Below are 24,075 nucleotides of genomic sequence, written 5' to 3'. Positions count from 1 at the left end.
TTTTATAGATATGCACCTTAATCTGTTTCATGATTGGAAGTTCATAGCACTTACTGTCATATTTTGTATGTGTATGAAATCAGAAATATTTCACTCAAGGTCAATAATTGTCTGTGTGCAATGTTGTTTCTATGTTGTTTTATCTAAATGTTATATCATCACACATTTTAATATGTGACAGGAAATCATAAATAGGAAGTAGATTGCTATGTTCAATGTGCTTTATTTGTAAGATAGAGTCTAGGAAACTCAAAATATGTTTGTAGCTCCTACACTTTTCAAAAACCCAATTATCCCATGGTTGAAAGACACTAAAAAGCAGTTGGCCTTGGAAAAATGTCAGGTAAAGAAAAAGAAAAACCCTCTTGACATCTGCAAGGATGCCAGAAGACGATGTTATTCAAACTTTTTACAGTCTTTTATTTGATTGTCTTCAGAAAGAAGACAATCAAATGGGACCTGGATGTTTTAAACATGTCCTAGTTATTGAGCCACTGCTTACTGTTAACATCAATAAAGCCGTTAGTGTAATTAAATGAGATACCAAGTTTTATATTTTATTTTGGTATGCTGCGATTTGAAATGTTTTATTTTACAAAATAACTTATTTTATTTATTCTCTCTGCAAATATTGTTTCACATTTATGTCAGAACTCAAAACTGTGGTCATGCGTGAGTCATATTTTATATATTTACTATGCATAGTTCACATGTAGCATCCCACTTCCAGAAACACACTGACAGCCATGTTGGTAGGCAGCTGCTATGGGGTTGCTATGGCAACGTTAAGCAAACCACAAGCTTAGAACCAATTCTTGCCTTATTCCTATCTAACTTGTGAAAATGATGTATTACAGCTGTTATTCAGTCACAATTTTTGAGTACTGTACTCACCTCTGTGTAATACTAAGATAAATATCAGATATTTACTTTAGTACTTATTGCCAAACTAGCTATGACATGTTACCTTGTGTACTTACTCTGCCAGTCCCAAAAGCAGTGATTTACTGTATCTTTCACTTGCACGTTGATCAAGAGTATCCATATACTTTCTATTTGTTGGTCTCGAAGCCACAGTTCAGCTATGCTTTGTGCTGCGCTTGCCTACCAAAATGGCTTCTGGTTTGTGGGAACTATCTGTAGAGATGTAAGAAATTAAACAGTGTCATTAGTTTTGAGCAGTACTGTGCAATTTTACAGAACGTTAAAAGATGTGACACATGCTTAAAATATCTCCGTGATGTTTGATAGAATGTAACTGAAGCATCCTTTTTAAAGCATTCTGCTGTCCCAGACTCTGTACCATGTGTTTCCAATTTCCACGCTTTATGCTTGCTACACCTCTGATTCCCACATTCCCAACTGTCACCTCTGCTAACTGTTACCAAGCAATGTTGTCGCTATGGGTTACCGATAGGTGTGACCGCCGCTGAACAGCAGAAGACAAAGACAAATCAATCTGCACCACCTCTAATCTCTGCTAGATGAAATGGAATAAAAGGTGCACATGTTTTTGGCAGTTCTCTTAGCTTTTTGCTAGGTCTTTTCATAAGTAACGTATTAATCCTGCCACAGACAAAAAGAGGACACAAGTAGGTATGCCTAGATGAGCAAATTCTCATGTCAGTCGTAGTTCAAAAAAAGTACAAGTTTCTTAATTTGGGTGTTTTATGTAATAAAATTACATTAAATCTGTCCTCCAGTGTACAGAAAACACCCAACAGATTCTACACTGTCATTTATGAAAAAGAAAAAAAAAAGGTTAAATGTGAAGTTTTTTAAGTGGAATTTAAGGTAGAATAAAAGCATTCAGTGGCGGTGGCAGCTACTACTTGTATCATTTGATTAAATAATCATCAGGAAGTTTGACCAGATATATAAAAGCAAATATATCAGAGAAACTGCATAAAAATAGAGCCATTTGTTATTCAGATTGTCAAATCTTGAAGTTCAGAACAGTTTGTAAACAGTTAGCAATTAGTAAATGACTGAAGCAGAGTTACTTCTCTAAAATTAATCTGGCTGCACATGTTGGCTTAGAAAGTTGCATCTAAAAGAACAACGTTTGGAAAAATATCCAGTGTCAAGTAAGTGTAAAAATCACATCCGTTAGGCGTTCATCATCTTTTTGGTTTTGATTTGAATATTTTTGGTCACAAATTTCCACAAATCATTTCCACAAATCCCACAATTCATCAGTAATACTGCAAACATATTCCATAATGTCATCATCTTAATAGTGACATTTTTAAAAAGCAGTGTTCATGACTGCTTCGCAAACCAAGACCAGCTGATCAGTGATCAGTACAAGCAGCACTGGCATGCAGGTGTAAAGCAGGATGCAAGAAGCTTTAAAAGTATTTGAAATTTGGAATGACCTAAATTGCTCAACTGAGCGGGCAGCAGCATTTATAGATTGAGTTTAAAGTATAATTTGAAAGTACAACTCTATGCAGGATAATGACCTGTTTAACTTCTGACAGTTGATGTGAAAGTGGCAACAGTGAGAAAATGCCTAATCTGACTTTTTAGTTAGGTGGAAAATTACAGTATTTTATTAACTGGGCAGATCTGGAGTGAACCTTTCTCAGCAGTTTCTCAAGCACAGCATTTTTATTTGTTTCTAATCTCCATGAACATGTCTTCAGTTCCTGATGCAAACAGTTCTTCCTTGTGATCCAGGTCAACGTTGGTCATAAGAAAGCAACAGCTTGTGGCAGTGGTTACACTAAGAAGTGGTGCTAATCAGTGACTATCTTAGATGTGAGGCCATCGATCAACAGCCTGTTGGGTCATACAAGGGAACAATGCCCAAGCAATGTACAATGGAAAAGCTTTAAAAGGAAGAAAAAGAACTCGGAGGTGTTGCAAAAACCCAGTCAAAGCCCACATATGAGCTCTATAAATCCTCTTGAAGCTTCATCTCCTGCCCAGATTTGATTTAAGATTGGATTCTGGAGACTAGCTAGACCACTGCTTGACTTTAATGTGCTTTTCCTTAGGGCACTTCTTTGTTTACAGTGCTTTTTAAGTGACTGGCAGGCTGTAGGACTCGCCCATGGCTCGTCGTCTTAAAGATTGTCATTGAAAATGATGTCAAACATGGCCCTATCTAATTAATCCTCACTTCACTAAACTTGCCATGTATTCTTACCTGAACAACAAACCCCAAACCATAATGCTTTCACCTTATTTGAAGAATTTTGACATAGTAGTGTATTTATCAGACTGTCTATATATTCAAAAATATCAAAATCTATCCAACTGGTGTTGCAGAAGGACATACTGTCACACTACCCACACAAGTTATTTTCTGCATTTCATGATCAATATCTGGTGACGGCCACTGGGAGAATAATACAGAAGTGGTTTGATGATGATGGAAGTAACTTTGAAAAATCAGATTTTTTATATTTATTTTATTTTATTTTTTTTCCACATGCAGTCCAATTCAAGAGAGTGGGGGGAAAAACCCTGAAGCCATAAAAATACCGGTTTCTTCTTTACCATTTTGTGATGCCTTGCAATAGTTAATTTATCCATCTCCCAACAAGTCACCTGGTGATAACAGCTGCCTGTCTTGGTGATTAGCCCTACACCCCTGTTGTTTGGACCAAACACATGCTGTTTCGACTCATTGACTCCCCGTGGTTGATAAAAATCCCTGCAGTGGAGAAGTGATGTGGGAGGATTTAAAAATGAACATAGGAAGAAAGCCCATGTTAAGAACCATAGAGTGCAGGCAACATGTGTTCCACCATGGGCGGAAAGCATTATGTGTCGCACCATAGGGGGAAGGCTTTATGCGCAACGCCAGATTGCCCTCATTGTGCTTCCCACTGGGCTAATAGCATCAGCTGTTTTGTCCTCTCAGAGATTCGGGGCACAATCATAAATTTTTTACAGATTGGTTTGCTTAATTCTCTCAATTTGGGAATGTTTGCGACTTTGTGTGTATTTAGCAAAATGTCTTCTGTTACACGGAAAGCCAGTGAAGTGAGGCTGCATCTGGTGTTAATTGGTCATGCTTTCTCACTTCTCTTAAAAGAGGAAACATTGCATTTTGTATCTGCCACAGATTCAGCATCACATGGAGTGTCATATCAGCAGAAAATAATAACCGTCACCCGCGAAGTGTCCAACTGGGTCTTTGAACATTCTTTTCTATTTTAAGTGATGATCCCATGCACACCTTTTTGAAGATTTCGATAATAATTTTGGACACTTATTTAATAACAGGAAAATAACAAAATTGTGGACAAATAATTTTTTTCCACTTCATTTGTTTGTATTTAAATTGCTCACTAATAAACGTGCAATGACAGCAATTACAATTTATTTCAAAATCCAGCTGTTCTTTTGGTCTGCAATCATAGAAAATGCACTGCGTCAAATTTAGTGTTTTTAACTGTAAATTAGCTGATATTTACCAAATTATGAAATTATCTAATTCTAGCTTAAACCTTGCAAAGTCGCACAACACAAAGTTAACAGAGATCAATTTAATGTGGCACTTTGTGGCAAACTAATTATACCTTGAAACCCTCACATTCAAAAATGCCAAATAAATCCCTAGAATTTAAAGGGAGTGTAGATTGTTTCCCTTTTTTTGTTGATTTTTTTTCCAGTACTGTGTATGACCCTGAAATTAGCAGATGCAAAAATATCTACACCCATAAGCATATTGAGTTGTACTGTAATAGCACAGCATTACCTTGTAACCTAGTTAAATCTTGGACAAATCTGAATATTTTGCACAATGTCATGCAACCAAAACTCTTAGAAGATCACGAGTACTTACTGTTTACCTTCACCATAGGTTCCACATTCAGGACATCTACAATTATGTGAAGAAATCTAATAAATTGAGACGATATTTGGAGTCAAATAATCAAAAAAAAAAAAAAAAAAGGAAAAGGATTCTGATTTTTATTTTACTAAATCAAAACTCCTTTTCCTTCCTTCATCAGTGTAATTAAGTGTTAGTTTTGTCAAGGCAAAGCCATTAGCTGTGTCATGTTATGTTTAATTAGCCCACATTGGGTTGTTAATCTGATTGGCGAGAGTGGCAGATACTGGAGGCTAATTACACACATATATGCACACACACACCTGCGCACGCTCACACACAAGCAAACACACACGCAATTCTATAGATAGCTCTGTGGACTCTGTTTACTAAAAGGGATATGCACACTTTTTACCACTACCTTCCTCTCAAATCTGACACCACTCCACGTTTGTTTACATTTCAGAAAGAAGGAAGTCGTGCTCATGGTCTTATTCAGAGGTTTTTTTGTGTTTGTTTTCTGCAGTGGTTCTTGGGGCAGTGCTGTCACAAGCGAGGCGCTAAACAGGTTGCTCAAAGGGTTTAGTTTGTTTATCACAGTGCAACGTGAAAGCAAATGTCACACTACCTAAAAATGTAACAAATGTTGCAGTTTCGGTCCCCAATCTTACAGAGTACTGATCTATATCAAAAACAACTTTAAAGAAATATGTCTTTGCATTATAGCTGTATCTAATGCTTTGAAATTGGCCCGTCTTTGATTGGGCCAGTGTACGTTTGTGTCAAAGCCAATGATTATAGAAAATGTTGGTGCCATTGTAGATAGTAGACTTTCTTAGAATTCCATGCAGATTACACAGATGAAAAGTTTAGGTAACAACTCTCTTTTGAGGGATTTGAGAAGCTTTAATAACAGTAAACACGGTAGAAATTTATTATAGGTATGTTAAATAACGTCTCGGTGGAGCAATATTTATGTTAAACATCAAAAGGCACTGAATCAGGTGATCAGTCAGGGCAGTGAAACTACTGGCTAAATAAGACTCTCACTTCAGAAATTATATAATTGATTAATGCATAAGAAAGCCACTCATGTCTATAAAGACTTTTTCATATCCTTTCATATCATTGTTTTAATTAAGGTCATTCATTAGAAAACTGTACCTTTGTGTGGAAATATTGATTTTATTAATTCAGTTGTATTTTTTTTAAACGAGAAAATGTTTTACTTCCACCAATGCTGCTAAATATTCTTTTTGAATTCTGTTTTCAGATTTAAATGTCTTTGTTTATGAAACTTGGGCTTTCGTGATTAACCTCTTGTTTTTTTTTGGCTATGTGCTTTGTGCATTCAAGGATGTATTTACATGGAATTTTCTTGCTAGATTTCAAATTTATGTATATTTGTTGGACATAAATTATCTTATCTGTTATCTTCACCGATAAATGATGACTTCCATTTATTGGTTATTTTTAATCGTTTGTGATAAAAAAAATATAAAAAAAATAATGAATTTTAACTGAATCTGTCTTTCAATCTCAGATCCGTAGACAGGGAGGCATCCAGCTGCTGGTTGATCTGCTGGATCACAGGATGAGTGAAGTCCACCGGAGCGCTTGTGGAGCATTAAGGAATCTGGTATATGGCAAAGCCAATGATGAGAACAAAGTGACCCTGAAGAACTGTGGGGGGATTCCTGCTTTGGTCCGTCTGCTTAGGAAGACTGGGGATGTGGAAATCAGAGAGCTTGTAACAGGTACAGTGTTTGCAATTAACTTGTTTTTCACCTCCTGGCACTGGTGCTAGGTATACTCCAGAATGACAGCAGCCTTAGGAGAGGATATAATTGTGTGTGTGTGTGTGTGTGTGTGTGTGTGTGTGTGTGTGTGTGTGTGNTGTGTGTGTGTGTGTGTGTGTGTGTGTGTGTGTGTGCGTGTGTGTGCGTGTGTGTGTGTGCGTGTGTGTGTGGGTGTGTGCGTGTGTGTGTTAGACTTTTCAGCTTTCTATTAACCCATTGGTATTTTTATGCGAGTGTCTGAAAATAAACTGCATGCAGATGTGTGGATTTGCTAAGTACTCTATATTAACTTGATCCTTACTGTACCTGTTAATTTTGACCGCAGGCACAACCTCCTAGTCAAGCAATGGTTGGCACCACTGCAATTATAACTTGTTGCTTTTTAGGCTGGCCAATTAAACTACTCCCATCTCCCATATTTCACTAAATCTAACACAGAAGCTGTTAGAGGTGCTGATATTATCAGCAACAAAAGGGGCCCCTAAGTCAGATTCTGCTCAAGGCCCCATACAGCCTTGGACCGACCCTGCATGATGAGGTAATCTGCTGCACTATGCAGAGATCCGCAACAAACGGGAGATTTAATTCAATGCTGCCAATGTGGCTTTAGTAGCTCTTTCATTTCGTGTCTGTTGAGTTTTTAATAAGCGTCACAGAAACTATTCTGGTTGGTCGAGTTTATGAGGCGAGTTTCTCAGATCTCCGTGCGGCCGCTCGCATTAACTCTAAGTAGATGACGCATTTGATGTGGCTTGATGCATTGTGTAACCAGAAAAATAATACTAAAAATAATAATAAAATAATATAAAATAAGCGTGATGCGTGACTCCGAGGAGAGCGTTAAAGCCGCATATAATTGTTCGTTCACAAAAATAAATTATTCTCACCGCTCCACAACGCGCACCTCTGAATTCGCTACAAGTTATTCCTGCGGTTCACATTGAGCTGCGCAATCAGAGCTAACGCAGCGGGTTTTAAACTCTTACCTAGAGTTCTCCAAAGGATCATAATTCCTGACAGTAAGTTTATGTGAATATCCATACAGGTCAGCCTGAGTCCAGTTTGAGTGAAAGGAGATGCGTGCGATCCACGCTGAGGCAAAGCGCAGAGGCGCCAGCTGTGTGATTGGGTTTAAAAAAAAAAAGAAAACGATTCGATTTTTATTTATTTTTTTATTTTCCTAGAAATGTAAACAAGCAACGCTTAGCCTGGCGGTGGGGCTAGTAAAGCATGGTGGGTATTATAAGCCTGGCATGGCGCCAGGCTTATAATACACTGGGGGAAACCCTGCTAGTAAAAGACATGCATCTTTATATAAATGTAATCCCATTACTTGTATATATTGCTTACTTGATAAATCCTTGACGGTAATTGATAACTTTTGAAAATGAATTATTTCTACGAGGAATTAATTCCATTAATCTTTAACAGAATTAAAATACTTCAGAAAAGTTTGGTCTTTACTTAAAAGAAACCAAGGTTATAGAACTTGATCACTGAAGCTTATAAACAATTTGGCAATGAACCCGAGGATCTGTTTAAGAAAAAAAAAACGGTTAGTTTTCAAGCAAGAATGTTAATAAAGTAACTGAAATGTTAGGGAAGGTAGTTCTTCCTTTATGGTCTGGTATGCATCCTCCCTTTTTTTTATTATTTGATCATTAATGTTTTTGAGACACAGAACATTTATTTTTGTTTTTCTGCGCTCGTTATGTTATTTTTAAAGGACTTCATTTTGCTTTAAAAATATAACTTTGCCATCCTCAAATTCAAGATTTTACCAGCAAGTACGGAGTCTGACATTTACTGGCCAATCATGTTTTAACCTGAGGGTAAGGAAAGTTATCTGGTTGGAATACACACCCACACACACAAACTCAGAAACACAAACACACATATATTAACTAATCTTAATGCTCCAAGAAATATGCGCAAGCAAAAGGTGTATAGAATACATTTAGACTCCCACACAGAGATTGCATGACCTCGGATAGCTCAGTGTTATTTTTAGATTTCTTTGAGATTTATTTATTTATTTTTTTAGTTTCCCTCTTTTTTTTTTTTCTTCTTTTGTAATCTTTATAGTTTCGGAAAGTCAGTAGCTACATTCTTTTTCATGCATAAACAAATGTTCACAATAACCTAAAACCCTGTTTTCCATGTCTGAGTTTTGTACAGTATTTGTCACAGGAGGTAATCTTCTAAAACCTAACAGTTTGTTTCTAATGCCTTGCCAATAAACATGTGAGAATTCACATTGAGGTGATATTTGAGTGAGTGATTTGCTGTTGCATGTATAAGCACTTCAGAATTTCTTATAATCACATCCTGCTGGTGAGGCCATAACAAAAGAATAAAGCTAACCTATTATTATTCCACTCCCTGTTACTTACAACATCTTCTCTCTAATTTCTCGTTGTCTGTACTTATGTTTCGTGTTCTTCCTTTATCACATTTTCCACTATTGTCTCCGTTTGTGTGTATTCCTTTGTGCTGGTGCTGTGTTTTTGCACTTGTACAACCATTGTTTCCCTCTTTGCATTTTGTGTCACCTGACACCAGGCTAGGCCAAAGATAAGAAAGACACGTGTAGCTCATAGACTAGGACATTCCCGGAGATAAAGGACGAGTGCAGCCATTCAGTAAAAGACAATGTTTCGGATGCCATAAATCCACCCAAGGCGTTCACACACTCGTACGTAAATGAAGCTAAAAGATGCCCTTCATCTTCACTTTGACCTTCAACCCCGCTGTATCCGCAATGGGACAAAGCCGATCAAGCAGACACATGCATACTTAAACATCCTTAGAGGAATCCCCCCGGTCACTTGCTGAGAGAGGGCGATGGACTTCAGAGAGAGCCAGAGTAAACGAAAAATTGACTGTTTTTGAGTAATGCAGCAGGCAACTACAAAATAGAGGAAGTGACTTGTCTTTTAAAAGCTTTTATGAAAGGAGCGTAAATGCCATTACTTTATTATAAGCGCATGAAATGCAATGATATGGCTTTTAGTTTGGAGGTCATCATTGCTTTCTTAACGTCATCTCTACACTTGCGTGCCTTTGCAAATGTGGTTAACGGCTTTCAAGAAATGAGGTCTGAGCACTTAGATATGTCACCTAAGAGTAAAGGAGAAAAAAAAAACTGGCATTCAATGCAGAGTCTCTAGCAAGGCATAAACTTCTAAATGTTTTTTTCTGAATTCGGCCACGAAGCTGTGTACTTTGTGTGTACAGAATATATACATATTTTTAGTGGTGTTTTAGGGCTAGAGTTGTAACCGCCATGATTATGATTTTGAACACAAAAGCAGTATAAGAATCGGGCTGATTCTTATTCTGCGGAGAGAAGTATCACAAGACATCTGGCTGAACTTGGAAAGCGACAGACTTTTTTTGTTTGTTTCCAATACTGCACTCTCTAAGGGATGCAGCAGTCAGGACAGGCTTGATATTGTAAGTCATTCTATGATTGGGAGTTTGAAGGAGTCAGCAGCGCTAATTTACCCTGAGAAACGAAGCGAGTTTGCAAACGTGTCTAACTCTCTCTGTCTAGGCATTGTAACGACATCAAGAACGCTGCAAGGAACTTGGTGCTTCAGCTGCAAAAAGAAAACAGACAATTTTGAAATGTTTTTCTTGGTTCTGGATGAGAGTTGCGATGTCTACGACACTGCCCACTTACTTATTTTTGTCTGTGGATTAACGGAAGACTGCGAGATGACGGAGGAGCTTGCAGATATGCAGCCAATGCACGACACTACGACAGGGAGTGATTTGTTCACAGACTAGAATGCGTCCGTGGAGACACTCGGACTAAAGCGCGACAAGCTGGCAGATGTACAAATGGGCTGTCCAAATCCGACGGGGAAAAATGTTGGCCTTTTGAAGTGGACTCAAGTAAATGAATGCAGAACAGAAACTAGCATCATTGATCAGGAGATGTTGTGCAAGTCATTGATACAAATTAGCCATTTTGTTGATGTAAGTAAAACAGTTAATTTCATCAGAGCGTTTTTGCTGAATCACATACAGTTTGTTTCGATGTTTTAAGAACAAGACATTGAACATGGTGACAAAAGTTCAAGGAAATCCCTGAGCTCTCTTATGAATAGTGGATGGCAGATCTGGCCTTTACTGTCGATGTGAATGGATTCACTGAATGAGTGTCCTAACACTAGTAATGCAGATAAAAACAAAAAAACACTGGATGCACATTTAGATAATGATGTTCATCTTTGAAAAACTGCTAAGCAATTATATAATATAATATAGCACATTCCTGGTATGCCCATAAATCAAGCGACATTTGCAAACAACAGCGTTGAATGATGAAGCTGCTTTTGTGGCCTACTGGGATCGTGTTTTGCTAGAAAAGACAGTGGTTGTCTAATATTCAGATTTTATGTGGCCGCTTTGGAAAAGTATGAGCCTCCCGTGCTCTATATATTAGTGATATGTTAGGGATAGCACCCAGTAGATTTTGCCTCTTGAGGAAAATTCATTGAAATTATGGAGAGGCGAATGTCCCAAAAATAGCTTGGGAGTAGAAGCGCTTCAGTGTGTGGTATTTGCATTTTGGTCTAAAACCAGGTGAAATTTACTACAGGTCACATTAGATGATGTTTTTATAAATAGCCATCGTCATCTCGCTCAACCAGACACACACTATGAAATTTGATCTTCCCTTCTTTCTGGCTCTTCCTGTCTCTGCCCTTATCTGTCCAGTTTGCCCCTGCTGCAGGCAGTGTGATTCTTTGTCACACATGTTCTGCTGTCTGTTTATTCTGGTGCTTAGCATTGAGCCTCATATTTTGCACGCTTCTGTGCCAGGCACCGCCATATTTCAAAGACTGTCTTCATTTAACGCCGCGCCGGTGCTGCGATTCACCTCTCAAAACCGCTGCTGTAATTTCATTTCATTTGTGTTTTAATTTCTTACAGATCATTATGGAGACAATGTGCGCAAGGATTTAATTCTATCATTTCTGCGTGATGCCGCTTTGACTGTAGACAAATTTCTTCCCATTCAGTGGTGGTTTTATTAAAATATGCTCAATTTCCTACAGAGATGCTCCACAGTTCTCGCATTATGTTGACTATTTCAGTTTTAGGCACAGACTGTAGAGGCATTAGAAGTAAGATCTAAAAGCCGAGGCTGAAATAGTCTTAATTGGTCGAGTCAGAAAAAAGACATTTTACAAATTATTATTAAGAAAAGGTCCTTAAATGGCCAACAGAAAATCATTTGAACTAGTGGAATGTTTGGCTGAAGTACTTTATTGTCTATGTTTAAGTGTGCAATTTGTGTCATTAGGCCAAATTTATGTAGCGGTGTGACTTTTTATGCCAATGTAAATCTATACTAAGTCCTTTAAAGCGCTACAGAAATCATCCAAGTGTGTGAATAAAGAGTAAATGAGAACTATAAAGATCAGCTCATGCTTGCTTTTCTGTGTTTTTATAGCAAGAAGGCATTAAAGGCATGACTTTACCAGATTACATTGCGCTCAATGTTTGACCTTCAGTACTAGTGGTCAGTTAAATGACTTAATGGTAAGCCATTGAAGGGACTCTCAAAGGTTCATTGAGACCATAGCGTTTACTAAAATGACACTAACAGACATGGTCCTTATGTAATGGTCTCTTATAGAAGCGATTGTTTTTGAGACGAAAACTCCTCCTCATTACTTGAGTGATGCTGTTACTTCAGTGTTCTTTCTCCCTTCTGTGTGATTTTAGTACATTTTTAAGTCTAAGAAAATAGAAAAGGGCATATTTTTTTTTTCTTTTTTTCTTTTTTTTTTACGTTAACCAGGAAAACCTTTCTGTAACAGTTTAGCCTTTATTGGCTCCCTGGGTCTCGGTGTGAGATAGATAGCATGGGGCCAAGGCTTCCGGGCCTGTCAGATGCAAAGGCTTTCTGTGTCAGTAGGAGATGCTATCCCAACTCCTCGTCTCACCTTGATGCAGTGGACCTTGGCTGCATTTGCTACTGCTATATATATGCTCCTAAATGTTTGCATTGAGTAGCAATCCCCACTTCCTCAACACACAACTACCACTTTAGAGTAAATTGTATTTCTTTTCAACACTTTGATCCCATCACGTCCTTTTACCTCAAACTAAAAAAATACATTTGTGCTTCCATAAAACCAAATGTATCCTATGACTTTGCTGCTGTGAATTATGTTATTTTAACATTGATTTGACCTTTTATAAAATGTCAAACAAAATAGTGAAACAGAGTTAGATGTTGGGACTTCTGACCGACTTAAAACAGACGATTACACTTTCGAGATAATTCATATATCAAGTGTGATGAAGTGGCATCTGTCATGTAAAAGCATTTTGAGATTTTTAGCGCAGCACTCAAAGTAGCATTTCTTCAGGAATCTGTTAAATGGGAATAAATGCTTCCTTTTCAAAACACAAGTACAGGAATGCACAACAGCACATTGTTTTAAGATAGAAAATTAATAAAAAGTTAGGTCATTTGTAAATATAACTTGAATACAATGGAGAACATAAGTATTTGATAAGTTTACCCACTTACCAAGAAGAGAGGTTTGTAATTTTCCTCAGCTATGAGACATAATCATCCCAAAAATTCAGTAAATAACATTGTGTAATTTTAAAGAAAAAAAAAAACTTACTTATATTTCATTGCATGGAATAAATATTTAACACAATATAAAAAATAGAACTTAATATTTGGTACAGAAACCTTTGATTACCATTCAAGGTTTCCTATGTGTCTTGACCAGTTTTACACACAATGTGAACAAATTTAGCTGTTCAAGGATATTCAAATTCATTTGAACACACTCGTATTTCTGTCAGTGTACGCTAAAGATTAAGTATTCAATTTACTGATTTTAACACCAAACACAAAATTTAGTCGTAGTCATTTAAAGATGTTGCAAAACACCTTCTGTCCATCTCTGCAAGTTTTGTAAGAGGAACGAGGTACCTAAAGGGGGCGGGGGGTTGAACCAAACCCACTGCTGTCACATCTCCAAGTGCAGATGAGGTGATGATAGCCTTGCAACGGCTAACTTAGACAAGACAGGACTCCCTGGAAGAACATGTTGTATCTTAATGGGAACACACTGGCTAAACGAAGTCTTTAATATTTATTATCAAAACAAGTTGCATGGGACAATGAAGAGGCCAAAGGCAGAACAGCTTAAGCAGTTGTGGCGCTTAAAAATAGATTACACACTGATGTGATTCATCCTATTCTGACCATGCTAGTGCTACTCAAGAAGTCCTTTGGGTTTTGTGATGCCAGCATAGCTAGCTTCATTGGTAATTTGTTATCTTAAAACAAGGTTTGCTCTGTGGCTTTAGGACGGAAATGTTGAGTGAAAGAGGTTATAATGACAGTCGTGGGGGAAAAAAAAGAAGCTCTGTTTCTATTGAACAATACTCTTCTGGACACATTATGCAGGAATGACCTGGTAGCAAACATTACGTGCTGTTAAAAACTGTTTCCAAAGCAATATTTCTCCTAGTGGGATTTGTAAATCAGCCTACCTCCTGGAGGAAAATTGGTTTAAATTTAGGTAAAGTCAGTTTCTCACCAGAACAAAATTGTTGACCGTTGGTTTCCTTTTTTCTCCATATTCATAGTTTTTTTTTTTTTTTTTTACATTGATTGTCTAATATGTCGTCTGTGGCTTTACTCATCACCGGGTCCTGACCCGATGGCTAAGTAATTCTTACTGAGCTGAAAAGATGAAAGCTGTTTAATAAAACATAGCCACTAGAGGACTAACAGGTCTCACTCTCCCCTTTGCAAGTCACACTCTCATTTATTCATGAATTCATGCAATCATCTCCCCTTTTCCCCAAACCACCCTGTTCCTAGGAAACTGTCAAGTATATGAAGACAACTATTCATAGGAGGGGCATTAAGCTCTAAAGACGAATGCACTGGCACAAAGGCTTGAGTATGATGTCATTGAGTTTAATTCACAACATTTTATATCCTGAAGGACACGCAGTTTAGCAGAGCATTACAGATTTATGTTTCTGGAACAGAGTTGGTGGGCATATGTCAGCCTCACAATTGTCGAATATCACCTCATGGCAGACGCATAGATCTTGTCTCGGAAAGAAACTGATCTTTGTTCTACAAATTGCATATGGTTGTTTTGGGTGGAGAGGAGAGATTTCCAAAATAATTCAAACCAGAACCCCTTCCTCTTGTATTTGTGAATCATGTCTTGTACAAGTACATACAAATGTGTTCATATTTGTGCAGGTAGAGAAACCCAACCCAAGGCAGGAGTCAGGATTCTTGCTCTTGCTAATCAAAGGCATCACAGTCTTAATGTGATTGCAATCATACCCTAATCAGCACTTGACAAATTGCCCTACACAGAAACCATCAGAGAAACAGATGGACAGAAAGAGACAATATAACCGAGGTTGTTAAGTGTCCTGCTGAATCTGTGTATGTTTGCATATATATATATATATATATATATATATTTATTTATTTTTTTTGCATTAGATTGAAAAGATCAAGTTGTTGGTAGGCAAAGAGACGAAGAGCAAAACAACAAGCTTAATAGAAACAGAAAAGACAAATGCTGCAGCCGTCATCTCACAGATAAACCCTCTGCACAAGCACTTGATTGCTGTCTAACAACTGACAAGGTCACAGCGTTATCACCCGGTTTCTCTTGTCCTCCCAATGTCACACAAAGATACGTTTTTGCTGTTTGCTTCCAGTAATCTCTTTTCCTTTTTTCCTCATAGATTTTCTCTTTGCTTTTAATGTTCTTTAAAACATTTAGCTGATTATTTGCCTTATCTTCTCCACTTTTGAATTTTGTCTCCTTTCAAAAAGAGGTCTGACGATGCTTTAAATTCTCCACCTAATTGTGAAATAGAAACCAAAGCCTAGTTCACTAATGCAATGTGAATTTTTATTTTTTTATTTTTTTATTTTTTTTTTTGGTATTCATTTACATTCATCAAGTATAAAGATATTGATGAGCACAACTCCTATTGGTTTTGATCGTCCAAGTTTGGGACATCCACTTTTATAAAACTTATGCAGTTTGTTACCCAGAAGAACTATTGGTTATTTACTGATTGACAATAAAACACTAAACGCTAGATAAACTTTACTCAGCTGAAGTGTGAGTCCTGACTAATTCATAGCAAGACTTTTACCAAGGAACTCTTGTCATTTTGTTAAAATGTAAACCTCAAGCCAAGTATGAGCGGACTGGAAACTATGTTCGCTTATACAGCATCCACCTCCACACTGTCTAGAGCCTGTCAGAACAAACAAAGGAAATCACTCACTCTCTTCGGTCAGACAGCCTGATGGCCATTGTAGAATGTAGATGGTGCTGTGCATGAGAGAAAAATATACGGTGTCAAAGATTTTTTAACAGATCTCTCCCTCTTGTTATGTAGTGTAATTTTTACATATGTTAAAATGCTTTAAGCCTTTAAAGTTAGTTTGGAAATTTGTTGTTCAGATTTTGCGTCTCGAAACATAAAGTGTAATTTTGGTTTCACATTGAGAAATGGCTGGATTATTTTGGACCTGGTGGTCAAGCTTTGAATCCTGGAGCCTGATCCGGCCCAGCCTTAAAAAGCTACAGGAAGCTCCCTCCACAAGGGCCTAACACTTTTGAGAAGGGACATCGATGTCGGGTGTTTTATCTTTGGAGTTCTGAAATTGCAAGAGATAAGGTTCTGATTGTTGTCTGTGCTTGTGCACTGGAACCCAGATTAGATCTTGGAGTCTTCAGGTGGTGTCCTGAATCTGGGGTTTTCATTGTGCTCATAGAGAACTTCAGTGCCAGTGTAGCCAATATTGGAGCGACCTGGAAGGGTGTGATTAGTAGTAGCAACCTTCCTGTTTCTTCTACAGGAGGTTCTTCTATTCAAGGCATGTCATGTCTCAAAAAAAAGAAAAAAAAAGGGGGAGAAGAAAAATATTTCCAATAGGTGTACTTGGTAACAAGTCACCTTGGGTCAAAGGTCGATAAAGATTTTGCTTTTATGTAGTCAGACCTGCATCAGAGCTGTCAAGTGATCACTACCTGATGGTAAGTAGCATCTGGTAGTGGGGGAGGCTCCACAGTAAACTTGGTAAACTCTTGTAGAATCCAGATGGACCTTGGTCAGAACCTCCAATGCAGACACAGTGGCTTGAAGATCTCTGGTGCCTGTTGTGATGGCAAGCAGATGACTTGTTGGAGTAAACTGTCATCAAATAGTCTCTATGGGCCCTTTAACAACAACAGCTTCAATAAGAACCTTTCAGCATTGCTTACATTTTAGACAACCAGACTTAAAGTGGTATGCTTTGTTTACATTTTAATTGTCCCAGCTTTAAGCGATTTAATGAGAATATCACTTTCCCTATATCTCTGACAGCATTAACAAAAGATAAATAAATACAATTCTGTAGTATGTTTCAAATGGCAAATAGCACTGTGTGGGGCCGTCCGCTTTTGAATGGTAGCTGACACTAAATGACATATGTCACGTTGACCCTGTAACATCTGGTGTCTGACACCAAACCAGTCTTTAGTCGCAACATGGCTCTTTTAGTGTGCCATGGCAAATAAAGAGGTGCAAGCTTTTTTTCCCTCTGTTCTGGTTGACATTTTCTCATAGCCATCACTCATCGCCTCCAGCCTGTCTTTTACTTTTGCCATACTTTAAATTTTTTCTACTTATCGCCCTTTTTTCTATGTGTACCAATTCCACAGTTTTTGATTCATGGCTATGTGTGCGCCTGTTCTCTGCTGCTTTCATCCTGGTCAAAAATAATTGGTTCAGTCATCAAGCTTAACTACTACATTTAAGATGATGATGGTGTTTGCAAGTTTCCTGCATATGACGGTGCCTCAGTTGTCCAAAGAAACTAGGGGCTATCACTTGGCTTCAAAGAGCATCTGGCACACCATCTGACAAGTAGATGAGAAAATGTGCACACGTGTGTCTATAATGTTTGCGATTAGATGATATAACATAATTCAAATGGCTGGATAACTCTTCTTATGCAGTTATAGTCATATGATGGGTACTGCTGCATTGCTTTCTAGGTGGTATGTGTGGGTTTTAGGGAAAAGTGCAGTAAGTAATGCAGACAACTCTCATTTTAAACTTGCAGTGAGATTTCACAGTAAAAGTCAAATTGACAAACTAAAATGCAGTAAAGCCAAGTCCCAACAACTAATCTACTTTAAAAAAAAATCTAATGGATAAATGTAAGATCTTAACTGTTAATTAAACTGGTTCTTTTCTTCATTAATATCCAGCATCAGAATAAACATGTATTCATTGTAGCTCCTTTAAAGTTAGCTTTTTTAGATCCAGTCAGCCAATATTATTAAATAGATCAGAATAGAGCAGTTTCTAGATAAAGCTCTTACTGTTGTTGTACAACCTTGCATACAAATGAAGATTTTCTATTCTTCGTAATATCTTGCTTCTTTGAAATACCTTTTTTCTTTTCAAACGAAACAAGACATTGATATTTTGAAATCAATAGTTTTCTCAAGAATCATGCACAGATTTAACTTTTTTTTTTTTTTGCAGAATTGAGAACACGCTTCCTGATCCCTATTTTATTTTCAACGACATTACATGCAGGTGTGCTGTGGAACCTGTCGTCGTGCGACGCCCTGAAGATGCCGATCATCCAAGATGCACTTGCAGTTCTGACCAACAGCGTCATCATACCGCACTCCAACTGGGACTCATCCCCTGGTCACCTCGATGACCGCAAACTCCACCTTCACACCTCCCAGGTGCTGCGCAATGCCACAGGCTGTCTCAGGTAAGAGACGCAATTTGCATCGCTACCGCTTATAAAACGTCATAAGGCATCCATTATAGTTTATAATTTGTTCACATGCAATGAAAACATGTGAGTTTTAATGCATTAAAGACATAATCATGGCAGAGTAAATTTATTTACAAGCAAAGGTACACATTATTAATAAATGTACATGAGTTAATGTAGTGGAAAGTCTTTAAAACTACAAGATACAGAGGTCTGTGAGCCACAGAAAATGAGTTTTGTACCTAAATGAGTTTCACGAGCTGCAGTTGGTATAAACGTCTAAACTGAACTCATTAACTCAAATTACCTTAGATATTTTTAATGGAATAAGATGTTTTTCATTGCAAATATTACATAGTGATCATGCTGCCGTGTGTGTCATTTTTAATTATGGCACCACTAAGAGATTAGCTCTCTAATTCACAGCTAAAAGAATAACTTTGTCTTGGTGTCAGGCCCTAAAATTGCCTATTAAGGTAGATTTAGTTAAATGAACCCTTTATACATACCTAACAGAAAAAGTGTTGGGTTCAAATCTCTGCCCTGCCTGTTTTTATTGTGTGTGGGTGTGTGTGTGTGTATGTTTAGTGTTTGAATGTGCTCCTGTTCATATACAGTTTTCTCTGGATACTATATTGCCTTTAGGTGTGCGTGCCTGTGTGTGTGGATGGTTGTCTGGCATTGACTGGCAACCTGTTTGATGTTTATCTCACCTTTCCTCAATGACTAAAATAATAATAATAATAATATTGGATTTTTTCCTACTTTTACCATGGAGTGTTCCACCTTAAGTCACACAATTGTTTATAGGAGCTTTGTGCCCGTGTGTCGGTACGTAAAGATGCGGGGGAAGATAGATGATGCTGTCACTGCACTGCTCACCACTCTGAAGCTACAGATGAAATGTTAAAGGAGAGGATGAACTGGAAGCAGAGGAGAAGGTAAAAATTGAAGGAAGGATTTAGCTGCGGTAAACACTCAGGGGGGGTGAAGGAGGTGTGTATAGCTGCTCACCAGCGTTGTATCCCATCTCACTATCTTTTCGAAGGGTTAATGTGACATTAGACTACAGTGTTCAGGTCTTTGTGTTTCCCAGCTCAATTTCAGACCTCTCACCTATCTCATTATCGCTTTGTTGTGAGAGCTTGTGCTGTTGTGTATTGCATGGGCATGCCTCCATATGTTTCTGTATAACTCTGTCTATTTTTCCTGAGTGTTTGTGTTTGAGCTCGCATGTACTGCAACCCTAAGTGGCGCACGCACACACACACACACACACGTCAAAACAGACATGCAAAATTCAAGTGTTAGAAACACTAACTACAGAAAGCACACCTGGAAGGAAGTCACAGTGAGTCAACTGTTTCCTATTATTGGTTTGCATCTGTGTGTGCTCACTTTCTGCACACCTTCAGAAGTGTGTGCATGCTGTTGTGGTAACACTGCTCATTAAACTGAGTCACTCCTTGGGGCTGGGGGAGTGACTTATTCACAATGACTTCTATATGCAAATGTAGTCAACTAAAAAGTCATAGAGCTCTTTTGTTCGCCATTTCTCTCGCAACCCTTTTCCTTGTATTAAACTGAAAGGATTTACCGACCACTTCCACTACGAGCACCAGAATTGTGTTCTCCTAGTTTGTCCTCAGCCAGATAGGTGTTTGAACGCAGTATAAAAGAGAGCATTATTCTGTGTGGTTTCCATGTCTTTCAGTAAAAAGCCCTTTTAAGATTGCTGGATTTTTTTTTTTTTTGTCAAGCAAGAGACGATTCCCAGTCTGCTCTTTATGAATTACACACACTGTATGCTATTTTTTGTTTTTTGTTTTTTGTACATATTATGCACCCAGCAAAGGTGGATTCCTTTCAAAAATTCACATTTAAGCCAGTTGTGGTTTTTCTTATTGAAGAACAATCAGGACGCATGGTCAGAAACGGCTGCGTTTCTGTATTGCTTTCCTTCACATACATATATATTTCATGCATTTGCATGTCATCCGGTCATGGCCTTCTGTTGCCATTGTGCCCTCATTCACATAGAGACATACACACACGGACACTCGCACAGCGCCACCACACACCAGTTGTTTGAGACAGCCGTCAGATTGACATTGTCTGCTCGCCATCTGTCTCAGATTCACTCGTAATCTCATTGTCTTTTGTTTCATTTTGCTAAATTGCTACGAGTAAATTTGATGGATTTTCTTTTACATTATTTGTCGATGCATCCATGAGGAAAAAAAAAAATCTTTATTTGATTTAACCCTTGTGCGTGCGAGGACTGAGGTGAACATGGAGGACTATGGCAAATGATACAGGTTTCACGTATGTGGGGTCAGTTGGACCCCATTTCTACATACAAGGGTTAAAATGTGTAATAGAAAAACATATGCAACTGTTGTCAATCCAGCTTTTGCAAAATCAGAATTATTTTTTTCCTCAGTTTTATATTCTGAAAAATAAACGTTTTCCACACTTGAAGCTCATTTGTCAGAAGTCCTAGGAGGGTGGTTAACTGTGATCATAGCCTGTTTGAGCAGTTCTAAGCCGGACCAATGAGAAGCGGGGTTGTGGCGTTTGTATTTTAGAGATAGCTGGTAATCCCACACGTCTTGTGTCACTGTGATGTGGGAAGTTTGGGACACAGACTCTGTCTTGTTTGTGCTGTCAACCTCACTTCTCACAGAAGGACTTAACCAAAATTGCATGTCTGTTAGCGTGCTATACTCTGCCAAGTAATGGGAAGAAAAGACCGACAGTTTTTGGGTAACAGTTGACTTGCTGTGCTCTGACTCATTGTTCGTATTGTAGTTGTCTCTCGTCCCACACCAGCTTATCTAAACTAATTATGCAATGCCGCACAAGCACTGAAAATAATAACTCTATACGGTTAAAGGAAGCCACAAATAGTTACTCATCAAATATTTTCTGACACTCATACGCGCACTTGGATTTTTTTTCTTAATCAAGTCGCCCATAGCAAAATTCATCAGAGTAAAACAAAGTCACCCTTATCTTGAAATTTGAGAAATTAATTTCATAAATCCATTGCCAGTTTTGAAGAGGTTAGCCTTTTAGACCACCAGAGCAGCATACTAATCCCTCCTGTTTAATAAATTTCTTATGACCTTATTCTGCTGATTGTAATCACTGCTTATGGGTCACGCAGCAAAAACGCATTCAGTCGAAGTAAGCAGCTGGATCTAATCAACCACTGAGCAGTTCTGTTCAGTCTGACACCTTGGTTTGTAAAAGAAGTAGTCCTACTGTTTTTCGAATTGAAAAACAAAAGTATGTGATCTAAAAATTTTGAACTTTATTTGAATTCCAAGCAGGAATGTTGCCCTAATTTCCAAAAGAATGACTGTTTTTTATGCAAAATCCCAGACTTTTTATTTCAGTGCTATCATACTTAGCATCATGTTTTAATATATTTGTTTTGGTTCAGTCATGTCAATATGTTTCAGTCATTTATATGTTCTGTTTTATAATAAGTGCTAGTTCTCTTGGGACTGTGATTACTGGTATTCTAAAGCTGTTTTGTTCATGATTCAACTGGACATTTTAGTTTCTAGTGTAGTTGGCTACAAAATGCATTATACAACCTTTTAGAAAGAAGAGAAAGATGCACTCTATTGTGATCATCACAGGCCAAGAGACTGAAATCACCCATTCAAATATATTTGTATATATGGTAAAAAAAATATATATATATATTCTGCCTAAAAATTGGTTTACCCTTTTCGTGATGTTATTAGTAGAGCTTTTAGCTTTGTTAGTGAAGTCATGTGATGCAAACTGTTTTACCAAGAAAAGCGTTTTGCTTCATGCACTCTGTGCGTTTGTTGCAGTATTGTTTTTTTATCGTAGATGTTGGTTGAACATGGAACATGTGCTTACTCAACTGTGAAAAAAATCATTTTGTTCCTACCATATATAATGTTTAGGTAATGTTTGAACTACAGTCATCAGTTTTCTTCTTTTTGAATGAGAGGAAACTGTGCAACTATGTGGAAGCTATAGCATTTTATGTTTAATGCTATCTGTCCATTCATTAAAAAAAAAATCATGCAACTCTTTACGTTATCATTGGACTGTCTTGCTTTTATAAAGGCACTCAAGCTTCCTTCACCTAAAAAATAATAAAACTGAGGTTTTGGTACTTGGGAGATGAGATCTTTCCAATACCAATACAACATCTCTCGTGTGAGAAATCTTGGCATATTCTTTGACAGCTTATTTAAAATCACAAAGCAAGTTCAGTTGTCAAGATGAGCTTTGTCCAGCAACAAAGTTGAAGCCTCATCTTTTTCCTTAGGATATTGAAGGATTGATGCAGCTTGTACAAAATACTACTGCTCACCTGTTAACAGGAACCTGAAAATAGGAACAACTGCAATAATAGTTTTTCTCCAGTGTTTTCTTAATTGTAACAGGATTGATTTAAGAAAAAACCTACTGGTTTTTAGGGTCACAATAGTTTGGTTGCATCATGCTTAAAGAGTCTTCTAAAGTACTGTACACCCATAAGAACAATTAGGTCTAACAACCAGTTGCTCTTATATGTCCAATCAAAAAAAGTAAGAGGTGACCGTGCCTTCTCTGTTGCAGCAGAAAAACGGTGGAATAAATGACCAATTAATATAAGTGCTGCTCATAATATCGTGACTGTTTCTATTTTTTACATTTCTTATTTTTTTAAACAATGAATTACTTTAATCTTGTCTCCTGAGTGTGTTTTTACCAACTCCTTTCAGCTTTTGGTCATGCTGTGCTGCACTATACTTGTTTGTGCTTTATAAATAAAGTTAACCCACTGACAGTTCAAATCAAAGTAAACAATATATTTTGTTGCTCAATAGCTTAAAGTGTCTGACTTTTAAATTGTAAATTTATTTGCCATGCAAGATCTTCCTGTGCTTCTCTATTTTCAATGAGGAATTTGGCAAAATGAGAATCATAAATATGTACTGCGTATACGTATTTGGATGACATTGCATGCCCTTTTTTTCCCCTGTCTCATTTAGCTTTAATGTTGTCTGCTGTGGTATCAATCCAACCGTTTCACCTTAACAGCCATGATTTATTTGGACGCCAAACAAACGACTGCAGGGTTTCCTCTGCTCCCAGCTTCTTTTGTTGGATGAGGCTCATTTGGATTTGTTATATATGGATGAATGATGTGGTTTCAGATTGCAATCAGATGAGTTTTGATGCATGATCAACAAGCCTTGCTCTGGTGTTAGTTGGCTCTAGGCATTCCCGGGCTCTGTGGTGGCCAGGCACAACTCTCTGCCTTCAGCAAGCGCCATGTCCTCTGGTCAAATGTCTTTCAAGATTGAAGGTTTTCGGAAAAAAAAAAAAAGAAGAAAAGTGTTGCAATGAGACAATTAGCCAACATTTTGTGAAACAAGTACAATTTTTTCCATTTGATATGCTGGTCATAAAACTGAAAATGCGTGCTGCTTTGTTCAGAACACAATAGCATTAAAATTTATCTCAAGTATTTCTTATAATTGCATCAGTTCTGTTTAAAATACCCCTATTTAACTTTTTAGCACCGAGCTCTACCTATTCGGTCTTTCGGACGACTTCCTGAGTTGAATATCTACGTGTCATCACCAGTGCACTTCTGTGCATCGATTATAATTTAACAGATA

At 37.6% G+C, this 24,075-nt stretch overlaps 1 protein-coding gene across 1 annotated transcript in view; it reads left to right on the top strand.

Annotated features, from left to right (window-relative positions):
* The window catches only part of LOC103135280 (catenin delta-2), a gene marked incomplete at its 5' end in the record, with an annotated part of 124,492 nt that overhangs the window by 59,913 nt on the left and 40,504 nt on the right, over positions 1-24,075 (top strand). The window contains 2 exons of the mRNA XM_007547923.2: positions 6,333-6,546; positions 18,223-18,409. Of these exons, the coding sequence (XP_007547985.2) occupies positions 6,333-6,546; positions 18,223-18,409 (401 nt within the window). The remainder of the gene's footprint in view (positions 1-6,332; positions 6,547-18,222; positions 18,410-24,075) is intronic.

This window comes from Poecilia formosa, unplaced genomic scaffold (assembly GCF_000485575.1).
Source record: "Poecilia formosa unplaced genomic scaffold, Poecilia_formosa-5.1.2 Scaffold23, whole genome shotgun sequence".
Taxonomy (NCBI): Eukaryota; Metazoa; Chordata; class Actinopteri; order Cyprinodontiformes; family Poeciliidae; genus Poecilia; species Poecilia formosa.
Note: the sequence above shows the minus strand (reverse complement) of the source record. Positions and strands in the feature narration are given on the sequence as shown.